Raw genomic sequence first — 13,967 nt, forward strand, 5'->3', positions numbered from 1 at the left:
TCATACTCCCTTCTTATACTACTGAAAAAAAAAAAATTCTTTTTTGGCTGGGTGCAGTGGCTCACACCTGTAATCCCTGCACTTTGGTAAGCTGAGGTGGGCGGATCACATGAGGTCAGGGGCTTGAGACCAGCCTGGCCAACATGGTGAAAACCCATCTCTACCAAGAAGTACAAAAATTAGTCAGGTGTGGTAGCGCGCACCTGTAGTCCTAGCTACTGGGGAGGCTGAGGTGGGAGAATTGCTTGAACCCAGAAGGCAGAGGTTGCAGTGAGCCAAGATCGCACCACTGCACTCCAGCCTGGGTGGCAGAGTGAGACCCCATCTCAAGGGAAAAAAAATTTTTTTGAGATGGGGTCTCACTGTGTCATCCAGTCTGGACTCAAACTTCTGGGCTCAAGTGATCCTCTCAGCTCAGCCTCCTGAGTAGTTTGGACTACAGGTGTATACTACCATGCCTGGCTTTATAATTCTTAAGGCTACTTGCCTATCAATGTTGTAATTCAGCTAACTAAAAGCAAAGATTATAGATTCCATGTAATAATGACATGCTTTAAACAAGTCATCATATTCCCGATAAACTCTAATAGAACCAGAAAAGAGCCACCTGAATAAATAAAGGTTATTGTTTCAAAAGCACAAATAGTTTTTAGGCCTTGGAGCATGCCATGATGATGTAATAAGTTGCTCTGATGAATTTGTCTTACCAGACTGAAATGTCACATTTTGTAACAAGTTTATTTATATCAATGTTCCTTAGCTCCACTGTGGACTAAGTGTCAAATACAGCTTCCTGGAAGTCATTAGTGAGACTGTTATACAGTTTAATCTGAATACTCCTTGCCTTATTAAATCCTTACTCTTTGAATAGTGGACATATTAAACATAAAATTCTTTGTCTACATGTTTAAAAGCATTTGGCTTCTACATGATTACATTTGCTTCTCTTTTAAATCTTGCTATTAAAAAGGGAAATAACAAGGTATTCTTATGTTGAGTAAAAAGCCAAGTGCCTTTCTGGGTCCAAGACTTCTGAAATAAGAGTTGACCCTGTTCAAAAGCTACCTGGTCCAAGACTGATGTAACTAGAAGACAGTATCATAGGATCTTAGCCTTCTCATCTCACTAGTGAGACAATGTAATAGTATCTCAAAGCTTTTCTCCCTGTTGTGACCAGTAAGGAAATATGTTCACTAAAACAACAAAACGATTTTACTGCCAGTTTCCGCAGCCTCTGCTATGGCACATCTTCACTGTGGTGTCTGGGAACTAGAAGTTTGGGTTTACTTTTGTTGTTGTTGTTGTTTTTTGAGATGGAGTCTCGTCTGTCAGCCAGGCTGGAGTGCAGTGGTGTGATCTTGCCTCACTGCAACCTCCGCCTCCTGGGTTCAAACGATTCTCCTGCCTCAGCCTCCTGAGTAGCTGGGATTACAGGCACCCGCCACCATACCCGGCTAATTTTTGTATTTTTAGTAGAGACAGGGTTTTGCCATGTTGGCCAGGCTGCTCTCGAACTCCTGACCTCAAATGATCCGCCTGCATTGGCCTCCCAAAATGTTGGGATTACAGGCATGAGCCACTGTGCCCGGCCGTGGGTTTACTTTTAGTATGAGTTCTTGCAATGGTAGGTGGGAATTTATATTTCACCTTAAGAGTATAAAATTTACCATGGTCTTGAAGTAGGTTTTAGGCACTTTTCATACCGAGTTAAATCAAAACACTTCATTCTAAAAGTAAGTATAAAACTAAATAAATGACCTTTAAAGATAATGTGGATCGTTAGTCTGCTGAAATGGAATTTTGTGACCTTGTGGTAACTGGACTTATGTTACTATAGGCGTTATAAATGTCTAGTAGCTGAATTTCCAGTAAGAAACTTTCTTCTCTCCCCAACAGTGTAAGAAAGGATTTTTAGTAGCAAATTATTTATCCAAAGCTATTTTCTTTACAATGAAAGATGAAAAATGGGTATAATGATATTCAACTCTAAACAATTTCAAACTCTATGTGTAAATAAAAGAAGTGTAGCTATACAGGTAAAATCATTATTATAAGAATCTTCCTGATTTTAGGACTTTGAATGTTTGTTACTTGGAGGGACAAAATCTGTCTGCGGACTCAGACTATGATGGAACCTCACTCTACCAGTAGAAAGCAACATTGAACCAATGTGACAGTCACAGAAATGCAGGCCAGGAACCGTTTTTTTTTTTTTTTTTTTTTTTTAATATCTATATAAAAAATAACGAGCAATTTACAGATCTTTCTCTAATCAGAACCTCAAGTGTATATATAAAGGTACTGTACAATATATAAACATTTACAACCAGTACATCCACATTTTGCTCAGCATTCCAAGGCCACATTGCTAAGTCAGTATATAATCAGGACAGAGGTTACTTAGAAAGGAAGAACCACATAGGACAACATATGACATCAAAGTTATGTCACAGTTAACAAAAATAAGATTTGTTATCACTAATTGTGGACTACAGGGAAATAAATAATTTCTGTGGTACTAAATTCTTAGCATTTATCAAGCCTCCTAATTTTGCTCTATTTGAATAGTTACAATAGGTGGGTAAATATAGTTCTGGATGAAAAGGGGATTTCAAAAATCTCACTCTGGGAAGCATGTCTTATCTACAGGGGCTAATACAGTTGTTGGGTTAAAGAGTTTCACAGTCAGACTCCCAGAGGGAAGGACCTGGACATAATGTGCTTCACAACAAGATGAACCCAGGTGACATAACAAGTGTGTTCACACACTCCATGGAACAGTTCTATTCTCCGAAGGTGCCTTTATTTATATAGATGCTACTGAATGCTGCTTCAGGGAACTGAAAAACCTGGATCTATTTTATGGAAGTTAACAGTCTCCAACTTCTAAGAAACATCTTTAACTAGACTTTTAAAAAGAATTCTGAAAATGTGTACAAGCTAAGCAGATGTTTAGTCTCCCTTTCTTGTTTTTAAATAAGAAAGTTAATGTAGCTAAAAGTTAAATAAGATCCAGTAAGTACTGTCTACACATTTGTCCTCACTTGCTGGGCAGCATACCCTACACAGGTTGTTTCTAAACACCCAAGCTTGTGCACCTGCTACCAGAAGAGTTGGTACCTGGACTGTGAAACTGGTTTCATGATTAAGTCCCTCACATAATCTATAGAATAATTTTACTTTTCAAATATGTATTATGTATTAAAGACTAATGACTTTAGTAGTAGGTACAGCCAAAATATCCAGAAATAGTTGGTGGTTTTTCTTCAAAGAGCAATAAACACTATTTCCACATGCTTCTTTATGGTTTCATAATTAATTAAGTGAAATAAAAAGCGTGACCTGAGATGCTGTAAGTATACATCGAGGTTGGATAACACAGCAAGAGATGAACTCTATTGCTTAAAGTACTTTCTCATTTTGAACATTCAATTGTAAGTAATATCTTTTAACAGTTACTTGAAATAACTTATCCAGCCAAATTAAAATAAAAAGCTGTAAGAAAGCATCAGTATTGGACTACATTTTTCTCCTTAAAGTAGTGATGTTTGGGGGTTTTATTTTTAAAGTGGGACATCATCAGTAGCTGTTAGACGACAACTGCCATCTTTAACGATGAGTTAACAGTCTCGTCTTCTGCAAGGACTCACATATTTCTCTCTGTAAACATGCAACATGCTATTGAGAACATCAACTTCCAAGCCAAACCTAACTTTTTCATTACTGTGGAAATAGCTGAACAAGAAGGATAAAAACAGACATGATACAGTAGATAACTTGGCACAAATACAAAGTGAGTTGTGACCACACTGTTAATATCAACATATGTCATTTGTTCAGACACTCGTGAAGATGAGCTGGGCAGCCTGAGCAGGGCGGGTCAGATGAGCGTGTGGATGCAGCTCCTTCCTGAGTGCGAGGGAGGGCAGCCGGCCAGGGGGACAGTTGGTTCTTAGCAATCCTAAAGGCCCTTCATGCAGCCTAGGTAACTTGATGCTCACATTAACATGTACTTATCTGTTTCAGAATATCTGAAAAAAAAAAGGCTTTTTCTGGAAAAATGCTGCTGTAAGAAAAGATTACAACTTGTTTTTGTTTTATACTAAAGGTTACTGCCGTTTCTCAGCCATACCAATAGTGCCTGTGACTTTATTTCCACTTGGCACCTTCCAGGGCCCTGGAGTTATCGGTGTTTTCTTAACTGGAGAACTACTTTCAGGTTTGAACCTTCCAGTCTCTCTGTTTTTGTCAGCTGCCTCTAGTTCTTTCCCTTTGTGATCTTCTGTTTTGTTTGAAACTACCTTCTCTTCAGGTTCTTGCTTCAGCCTCTTTTCTGATAGCTGGATATTTTCTGCTATTTTATCATTACTAGAACTTGTTTCTCCTGTGGTTACTTTCTTTCCTTTTTCATTTTCAGATACTTCTTTACTTGTAGTCTTATTAGTCTTTTTGGATGGAAGAGATTTCTCAACCATTCTTTTGCTTTTTTTCTCTGGAGACCTTGTTCTGCTTTTTTCCACCTGATTCTGCTTTGCATCTTTCCTGATGACGTCTGATTTTTCCTTCCCATCTGGGATCTGCTCAGCATTATTGCCTGTATGGCCTGCTATTCTTCGACTCTTACCCTCTACCAATTTGGCCTCAGCATTTGATGGAGCCTTGCTTCCTTCAATTTTTTGCTGCTTTTTTGGACTGGCAGAGCGACCTCTGCTTTTTCTGCACTGATCTTGTCCAGAACCTGCCTTGGTGCTGACCTGGCAACTTTTATTTTCCCCTTTGCTGGGGCTGAGGGATCGATCTCTGGGTCTTCTTTTGGGGTCATTTTTTAGAGGACTAGGAATCTTATCCAAATGTTCCTCTGAATGTTGACTGGCTGGCTTTTTGGGACTAACCGATCTACCTCTTCGTGTAACACCATTTTCTACTTTTAATAGATTTTTCTTGTTACTGTGCCCATGACTGCTGAGTGGATCCCTCTTACTCACATTTTTCTGGAGAAGAGACTGGTGCTTTATCTCAGGTTGATTTTCATTTAAAGTGCTTTTCTTTTCAGGCACAATGTCCTTTAATTCTTCTGCCTTTTCACATATCTGAACTCTCATTAAAGATTCTTCAATTACTGGCATGTGAGACTCTTCAAATATGGAAGCAGAATGTGAAGATGGGGGTAATGGTGACTGTTCATCATAAATCACTTTTGACGATGAAGGATTATTAATATCCCAATCACCTAAAAAAGTGATTTGAATGGAACATTATTAAGTTTTAGAATTACAAATAGGAACAGTACGTTTGAACTTTGACAGCCATTTGAATTGTACTAACTGCTTAAAAAGCCTGTATTTTATACAGTTTGTGTATGTTTACAACATATCTCTCTACAAATATAGGCAGATGTGTATAAACATCTGTTCATACATGAAGGATAGGTTGTTTATATACATAAAATAATATTCATTTTTTTCCAATTACATATAATTAGTGAGATAATATATGTTCTGTAAATTCTCTATTAGTAAAGCCCAATTAGAACTTACAAGTTATAAAGTTGAACCAAATTACCTGGCCCAAGAAGCTCACTAATTATTATGAATTGATGTAGTTTAGGATATGGCAAAATCACTAATTAATAAAGGAAACCAAACTGTGGTAACCAGAATGAGGCTCATGGGCATTTGTAAATAATTTTCTTGCATTAAGCTGTCAAATTTAATGTCAAAAGGAGACTGAAAAGTGCAGAAGATAGAAATAGATGTATTTAATAGCATCATTTTTAATTTAAAAGAAAACAAAAGAAGAAAGTGATTTACAAGACATGCAAATTTACCAAGTCTTTTTAAGGAAAGACCAAGAAAAGCCCTGAAAGCCTTAATGTTGCTCGGGTTTCACGTAGGAGCACAGACCGGAAGGAGCCAAACCTGAAGAGGGAAGAGAAAAAGCCTAGGACTATGTGAAAAAAAAATCAGTGCAGTTAGCAAAGATGTCACTGGGAACGTATGATTTACAAGCAGATGGTGGAAGATAATACAGTCAGAGAATCATAAGCTGGAAGGCTACTGTAGGAGGTTATGTCTACACTTATCCCTCAAAAGTGGTGGGGTGGGGTAGGGCAGGGAGTGGGGAGCTAGATGAGGCAAGTACTGTGTGGGTGTCGTACTGCCTTTATTTCTAGAATAGTGCACTCAAAAAACAGTGACTTTCAAATACCATGATATTTCAAAACATGCAATGGAAACCTAGGAAGTTTAACATTAATACAAGACAGACATGGTCTCAGGTCCAACTCCGTGTCTCCAGGTAGGGTGATAGCAACTTGTTTTTGCCGAGTCACCAGAAAAGCCTGAAGTTTTCATGCTACGTATTCATTATAATATAAACTTATCTTGCTTTACAGAAATAAAAATATTGGTTGGTAATGTGTAATTAGCTAAGTAAGGGGAAAAGCTAGGATATTTTGCAGAGATTTAAAATGTTTTTTATGATATTTAAATTGTTTGCCTCTAATACACTTTTTTATAGGCACATTTCTCTACAAAAACGACTGTTTTTTCTGATTAAATTTAAAATACATTCCATTCCAACGAAAGTCCTGCCTAAGTCACTTGTTTTCTAATACTATTTATGATAACTCTGCTATGTAACTAGCTTTTCATGGTTCTAGCATTCATCTCTGAATTAACTAGTAAAATATCCTCTGCAAATATATATTCATTTTTCTTCTGCCCCCCTCCATAATATACAACTTTTCAGCTACTAGTGGGCTACTTTACTTACCATGGTCAGGTATCAAGCCAGTTCCTGGCCTCAAAAGAAGAAGAACTTTATTTCCGCCAGCCTGAATGAGCTCAATTGCTCGAGTATGTGTGATTCCTTGTGTAGGTTCCCCATTGATTTCAACAATCTGGTCACCAACCTAGACAGAGAACATTCACAGGAACAACATGAAACTATGCATCCTTTGTAAATTCTGCTTTTGTCAGCTCTTGAGCCATTCAACCTTGCTAAGTGATTCTTTCGTCTGTAAAATACCTAACGTGTACCCAGTGCTGCCCTGCGAGAGTCGATGAGAGGACAGATGATAACAAACAACAGGAAGCGGCAATGTCCAGGTTTACTCACAAAAAATCCTACACAGGAAAGTTTTATATGGCTAGTAACTAAGATCTGGACATCTTGAAGTCAAGAATCAAGTTCTAGAATCAGATTTGGAATTTTCTAAATTTATAAAAATCAAATTTAGAATGTTAATCAAATTCTAGAATTTGGTTCTTGATTTGAAGATGCCCAGATCTTTAATAGCCATATAAAACTTTCCTGTGTAGGGTTTTCTTTTTTTCTTTTTGTTGTTTTTGAGAGGGAGTCTCATTCTGTGGCCCAGGCTGGAGTGCAGTGGTGCGATCTCGGCTCACTGCAAGCTCCGCCTCTCGCGTTCACGTCATCCTCCTGCCTCAGCCTCCCGAGTAGCTGGGACTATGCAGGCGCCCGCCACCACGCCCGGCTATTTTTTTGTATTTTTAGTAGAGACGGGGTTTCAACATGTTAGCCAGGATGGTCTCGACCTCCTGACCTCGTGATCTACCTGCTTTGGCCTCCGAAAGTGCTGGGATTACAGGTGTGAGCCACCATGCCCGGCCCTGTGTAGGATTTTCATAAGTAAACCTGGGCACTTCTTGTGTAGGGTTTTTATACGTGAGTAAACCTGGACATTGTCTCTTCCTGTTGCTGCCATCTGTCCTCTTATCAGCTCACACAAGAGAGCACTGGGTACACGTTAGGCATTTTAAAAACAGCAATCCAAATGATACTACAGAGTTATGTCTGAATGTGAAGGGTACTTTCAAAGTTGAGCTGAACCCGAAATGTATCTCCTAAAACCTGGGCGGAGGGCTCCTTATCTTTGAAGCCTTTCTGGCCTCCAGGGAGAACTGCTCATTCCTTTGAGCTGCTGCTATGTCCTGTACATACATGAGGCATTTGAATAAATGACATCTTTATAGATTAAAATTCTTAAAAATTTAAGCTTGGAGAATAGATTAATATGAACAGTTATTTAAAACCAGTAACTTAGTGATGTTAAACTTAATGATGTTAGTGTAAAATCATTTCTCAGGGCCAGAGGCAGTGGCTCCCACCTGTAATCCCAGCACTTTGGGAGGCCGAGGCGGGCAAATCACCTGAGGTTGGGAGTTTGAGACCAGCCTCACCAACATGGAGAAACCCTGTCTCTACTAAAAATACAAAATTGGCCAGGCGTGGTGGCGCATGCCTGTAATCCCAGCTACTCCGGAGGCTGAGGCAAGAGAATCACTTGAACCCAGGAGGTGGAGGTTGTGGTGAGCCGAGATCACGCCATTGCACTCCAGTCTGGGCAATGAGCGAAACTCTGTCTCAAAAAAATAAAAATAAAAAAATAAAATCATTTCTCAGGAAAATAAACATAAAACTAGGGATCAGAATAAGATCTACCTTAGTACCACTGTGATTTACTAGAAATGTCTGAGTTACTTTAAAAGAAAAAGGGAAAATATGTAAAAGTCAAGTATAACCTTGGAACAGACCTAATTAAAGATAATGATGGTACTGATTTTAAATCTATTTCAAGCAAACACATGTTGATGAATGCCAGATTGGATAAAGAAAATGTGGTACATATACACCATAGAATACTATGCAGCCAAAAAAAGAGCGAAATCATGTCCCCTTGCAGCAACAAGGATGGAGCTGGAGGCCATTATCCTAAGCAAACTAATGCAGAAACAGAAAACCAAACACATCATGTTCTCACTTGTAAGTGGGAGCTAAACACTGAGTACACATGGGCACAAAGATGAGAATAACAGACATGGGAATACAAGATGGGGGAGGGAAGGAGAGGGTCAAGGGCTAAAAAACTGCCTATTGGGTACTATGCCCACTACCTGGGAGATGGGAACTCATTCATATTCTAAGCGTCAGAATCATGCAATATACCTGTGTAAAAACCTGTACATGTACCCCCCTGAATGTATTAAAAAAGTTGAAAACTATTTCAAGGTGACATGTAAATGAAGGATACTGGCTTCAAAACAGAAAAATTAAACAATGGCATATTAGTGAAATTCCTAAAAGCAAATACTCAAATGTTTGTAAGAGCTTACTAAAGCAATCCAGAAGTTCCTTTGAGTTGAACCTAGCTAGCTGCAAGGTGACTAAAGAATAAAAAAAAAAAAAAAGCCAATCCAGAAGTAACAAAACAGAAGGACTCAATATTTAACAAAGGTCAGTGGGTCAACACTTTCTACAGACACAGCACGGCACAGGTGGTCAGGAGGCCGTGGTTCCCATCTTGTGCTCCACCTCTTTCTAGTGTTGTGGTCTCATTTTCCTCATCTGTTAAATGAGGATAATATTAGTACCTACTTCGTGGGGTTCTGGGAGGACTTAAGATAAAACATGATTATATACCAAGTACAAATATTAGTTTTCAAGCTATTTTCAAGTGTATCATTATGAAGATTTAACTGTAGACTGTACTCCATTCTATACAATGCAAAAAGAAATTCAAGTCAACTACGAAATAGACTAAGGGTCTTATTGCATACTTATTTTAAACAAGGGAGGCTTACTCTTGAAGAAATGGCAGATATCAGAAACAAGATTGATGGATTTAATATGTAAGATGAAAACACCTTAATAAAACCAAAGTAAGACAATAGGATGGAGAGTAATTTGAAACCCCTTACTATCCAGAATATATAAGTGAAACAAAAGCCAGTTCTTAGATTTCCCTTGATAAGTGATGGAAGAAGAATCATTTTCATGAGGCAATGTAGGTAATAAATTAGCACTAGATATATAATCCTGCTGATAACTAAAGAAAATTAAAGTAGTATTTGGGCACTGCTTTGGGTATATCTTGTAAAACGTGTTTGAGGTTATAATTTATTTCAGTCACATTTTTTATCTTAAGCTCTCCAAACCTGTAACACTCTTTTATTCTTTTACTGCAATAAACTGCAAAAAAACAAAAAACAAAACAAAACAAAACTTGTAATTGAACAGACTTGCCACCAGGTGTCATTTCTGTTTAACTTTAAAACTGAATGAGGGGAAGGAGGGGGAGCCATTGCTTTAAGATTTATGGTAGGCCCCTAAGAGCAGGAGAAATTCTGCAGAGACCTACATACACAAAACTACAGATGCAAAAGACTCTCCTGAGAGGGAAATTCAGAGAAGTAAATTCACCCAGTAAACATCCTTTTAACATTTTGAGTCACTTTAAAAATGTGATAAAAAATAATTTGGAGAAAACATCTTTTGATAAATAGAACAAACATTTAAGTTTGGTTTTGTATTATTGAAAAATAATTATGGGGACAGAGGAGAGAGAGGAAAGAAAAGAGAGAAAAAAAAAATAGAACCAAAAGAAAAGAAGTAGGAAGAATAGAGAAAAAGAATGTTCCCTTTTTTAAACAAATCACTATCTTTTTAGGCAGTCTTGTCGTTTTAAAAACAACATCCACTATAAATGTATTAAAATGACAAAATATTTCTACCACATGGCTTATATTATCTCACAACCTGTTAAGAAACTATCTGCCTCTCAATGAAATCCAATCCAAACTGGACACAAGCCAAGACCTGACATAGCGGAAAGGACATGGACCGAGCTTCGAGGATGACGGACCAGGATCACACCTGGGTCACACTGTGGCCTTCACAGGCTGAGTGATCTCTGCAAGTGACTAGGTCTCCTTGAGCCTCAGTTTTAAATCTGTAAGTGGGGATAATGTCACCTATCTCAGAGTTTCTGAGAGACTATAAAACTAATGTAAGTAAAAACACACGTGTAGGAAAACACATATTGCCTCAAAGACAGCAAACTCTTAATATTTTCTAAATCTGATTCTGTTCTATGTTAAATATTTAAGTTTGACACTATTCGCTAATATGAACCTTTTCCATTCAGCTATTTCTCAGTTCCTTATCCTAGAACACTTTTTTCTCCCTCCTCTCTAAATTTTAACCAGACTGAAAGGAAAAACCTCTCAATGATTCTCAATACTCTTCCATCTATGTTACAAGTTAACATTTTCTTGTTTTCTTAATGACACTAAGATTGTTGCTAATTACTTCATATATCCCCACTCCTGTTCACCCAGTAATACGTGCTGGGAACTGATATTAAAAAACAAACAAACAAAACACAGTAATTCTCTCAGTATCTAGAATGATCCATCCATTTTACTCTTTCAACAAATACCTATGGAGCACCTGCTGTGAATATTCAAGGCACTGCATCAGGTGCTATGAATATTCAAGGTACTGTATCAGGTGCTGGAAATACAGAGTAAGAGGTATAGCACACAAAGCACAGTGGTCACCCTAATAAAGGGAGAAGAGGAGAGGCAAGCGGGGGAGGCACAGGGGGCACTCAGGCAGCTCCGTGGTGCGAGTGTCAGCTGGAGATAAACTCTTATCATTTGGACAGTGGCCACCAGAGAAAGTTGTCATCAATAACATATTATTGAGCACTAGTTATATGCAAAGCCCTCATGAGCTTTATCAAGTCAAGATTTTGATAACTTAATAGCCCAAAAAGTGACTTCTCTGAAAAGCTGACATTTTCTTACAGGTTAGAGCACACTAGGATCTAACAGTTAATTGCTTATTTGCGTTTGTTTTTCAGAGTTTATTCTTGAAATAAAAGCTGATTTCATCATTAGATTCTAAAGTTTCTGCTCATTCATAAAGCATGTCATGTTGTCATTTTTTAACTGAGGATGTTTTGCTGTATTGCCCAGACTGGTATTGAACTCCTGGGCTCAAGTGACCCTCCCACCTCAGCCTCCCAAGTAGCTGGGATTATAAGCACGTGCCACCACTCCTGGCTAAGAATGACATATTTAGAACTAGACTTTATCTGCTTTAAGGCCTGTTTGCCTTTTGTTTACTGACATTAGTGGATCTGAGGGTTATATTTGGAACCAACATTTAAAACAATGTTATCCTAATTTATCATGTAAATAGGATTTTGGTGACAATATATACAATGGAAGTGTTAAAAACACAGATGTAAAGTAACTGAAGAGGTTGTGTGTTTGTGAGAGAGAGACAGAGAGAAAAGAGAGAGAGAGAAGATAGGAGGGGAGGGGAAAGGACCAAGAAAACCAGGAATAAATATGCCATGCTCTGTAAACAGTGTCTCAGGATGCTCTTATTAAGACTTTAAGAAGTTTACTTGGACCATGTATTTTACATATAGTTCTGCATTTTGCAGACGAGGAAACTCAGGTTAGGAGAAGATTCTTGTCCTGTATGATTTCCAAACCCATGTTCTTGTCACCATATGAAACTGTCTCTACGAGAAAGTAGATCCAGGAGTTCTTGAGTTCTTGACAAGCTGTACTAACAGCACTTGGCCATCAGTCCCTCCTTGTCATAAACACTGCAGCTTTGGCTCTGTGGCTCTGCATGCTCTGCCTTGCCATTTCCTTTATCTTATCTAACTACACGCCTTGCTCAGAGCTCTGCCCTTGGCTCACTACTCGCTAAATATTCTTCTTTAGTGATCTTATCTACCACAAAGGTTTCCATCATCACTTCTCAGTAATGTCACAATCTGGGCTTCCACCACTAGTAGTAATTGCCTGCTGAACATTTACACCTGCTCTACTAGCTGTTCCCTTCACCGCAACATGACTCAAACTGACTACACCATCAGTCTTCGCCATATCCTTTCTCCCCTTGGCCTCCCGAATGGTTTTCGTAGTACAGATGGGGCGAGGCTTCTGAGTCATCCTTTACTCTTTCTTTTCCTTCATCCCCCATTTAAAGGATACTTGTTGGTCATCTAGTCTGGTCTTTTCTTCACTGACAGTTGAACTTATAGGCATCTCTTATCTTCCATCCAAAGCGTTACCAAGTTGTACTCCCACCACTACCACTGTATGCATAAATTACAGCTACCTGGATTCCTTCATCCATCCTGCACACCACTAACAGATTTTTATCAGCAGATTGCTCCAAGGGGAAATTCCTGGCTAAAAAGCCTCCCGTGGCTTCCCACTGTCTAGGACTTTTATGCCTGTGACCCATATGCTTTTATATTCTCATCTCCTCTGTTCCTCTACGTATTTTCTAAATAAAATCTAAGTAAACTCAACCATTTGAAGTTCCCTGTACATGACTTATACTTCCTTAGTTTTACCCCATTGCTCATTTATTCAGCCTGGAATGTTTTCTCTCCTCAATTTCTCCCTATTGAAATCCTGTGCACCTGTCAGTCAATGCCACCTATTCTGTGAAATCTTCTCTATTCACCCCTTTGAACTTGTGCATGTGTCTGGTCATTCTGAGGGAGGATAGTATCTTATTTGTTTTGGGTCACTGTCTCTCCCAGCTAATTCAGTAGCGCACACAAGGCTTTGGGTAATGCAAACACTCAGTATGTGTTTATGAAATGAGTAATGGGAGTGAAATGAAAAATGCAAAACTGCAAAATCACCCAGAAGCACCTTTTCTAATCATCACTAGAATATACCAGCTAATAATTACCAGGGTCATTTGCCTTTCTCACTGAATTACTTAAAGTTTAAAAAAAAAAAAAGTTCCTTTTCCCTGATGCTTACTGGTGGCAGAGAAAGGAAATCCAAACTTTTTTTGAGTTAGTAGGGGGAAGGGTATCTAGGAATTAAAAATTTTTAGTATATCACCTAATTGAATACCAGTGAATTAACTATTTTTTTTTTTTTTTAAATCAAGGACAGCAAATGTCTTTTTTTTTTTTTTTTTTTTTTTTAGATGGAGTTTTGCTCTTGCTGCCCAGGCTGGAGTGCAGTGGTGCGATCTCGGCTCACTGCAACCTCCGCCTCCTGGGTTCAAGCAACTCTCTTGCCTCAGCCTCCCGAGTAGCTGGGATTACAGGCATGTGCCATCACAGCTGGCTAATTTTTGTATCTTTAGTAGAGACAGGGTTTCTCCACGTT

General features: G+C 38.5%; 1 protein-coding gene across 4 annotated transcripts in view; it reads right to left on the minus strand.

Moving 5' to 3' along the window:
* Window positions 1-2,202: 2,202 nt before the first annotated feature.
* MAGI3 (membrane associated guanylate kinase, WW and PDZ domain containing 3) overlaps window positions 2,203-13,967 on the minus strand; it is a 287,292-nt gene continuing 275,527 nt past the window's right edge. For 2 of the 4 annotated variants that reach the window (XM_007977520.3, XM_007977518.3), the window contains 3 exons: window positions 6,775-6,913; window positions 5,828-5,918; window positions 5,125-5,230 (listed from right to left, as the gene is read on the minus strand). In XM_007977520.3, coding sequence (XP_007975711.1) covers window positions 5,869-5,918; window positions 6,775-6,913 — 189 coding nt within the window. In that variant the 3' untranslated portion in view covers window positions 5,125-5,230; window positions 5,828-5,868. Of the gene's footprint in view, window positions 5,231-5,827; window positions 5,919-6,774; window positions 6,914-13,967 lie in introns of all 4 variants that reach the window. The other 2 variants (XM_007977516.3, XM_007977515.3) reach the window with 1 other exon arrangement.

This window comes from Chlorocebus sabaeus, chromosome 20 (assembly GCF_047675955.1).
Source record: "Chlorocebus sabaeus isolate Y175 chromosome 20, mChlSab1.0.hap1, whole genome shotgun sequence".
Classification (NCBI taxonomy): domain Eukaryota; kingdom Metazoa; phylum Chordata; class Mammalia; order Primates; family Cercopithecidae; genus Chlorocebus; species Chlorocebus sabaeus.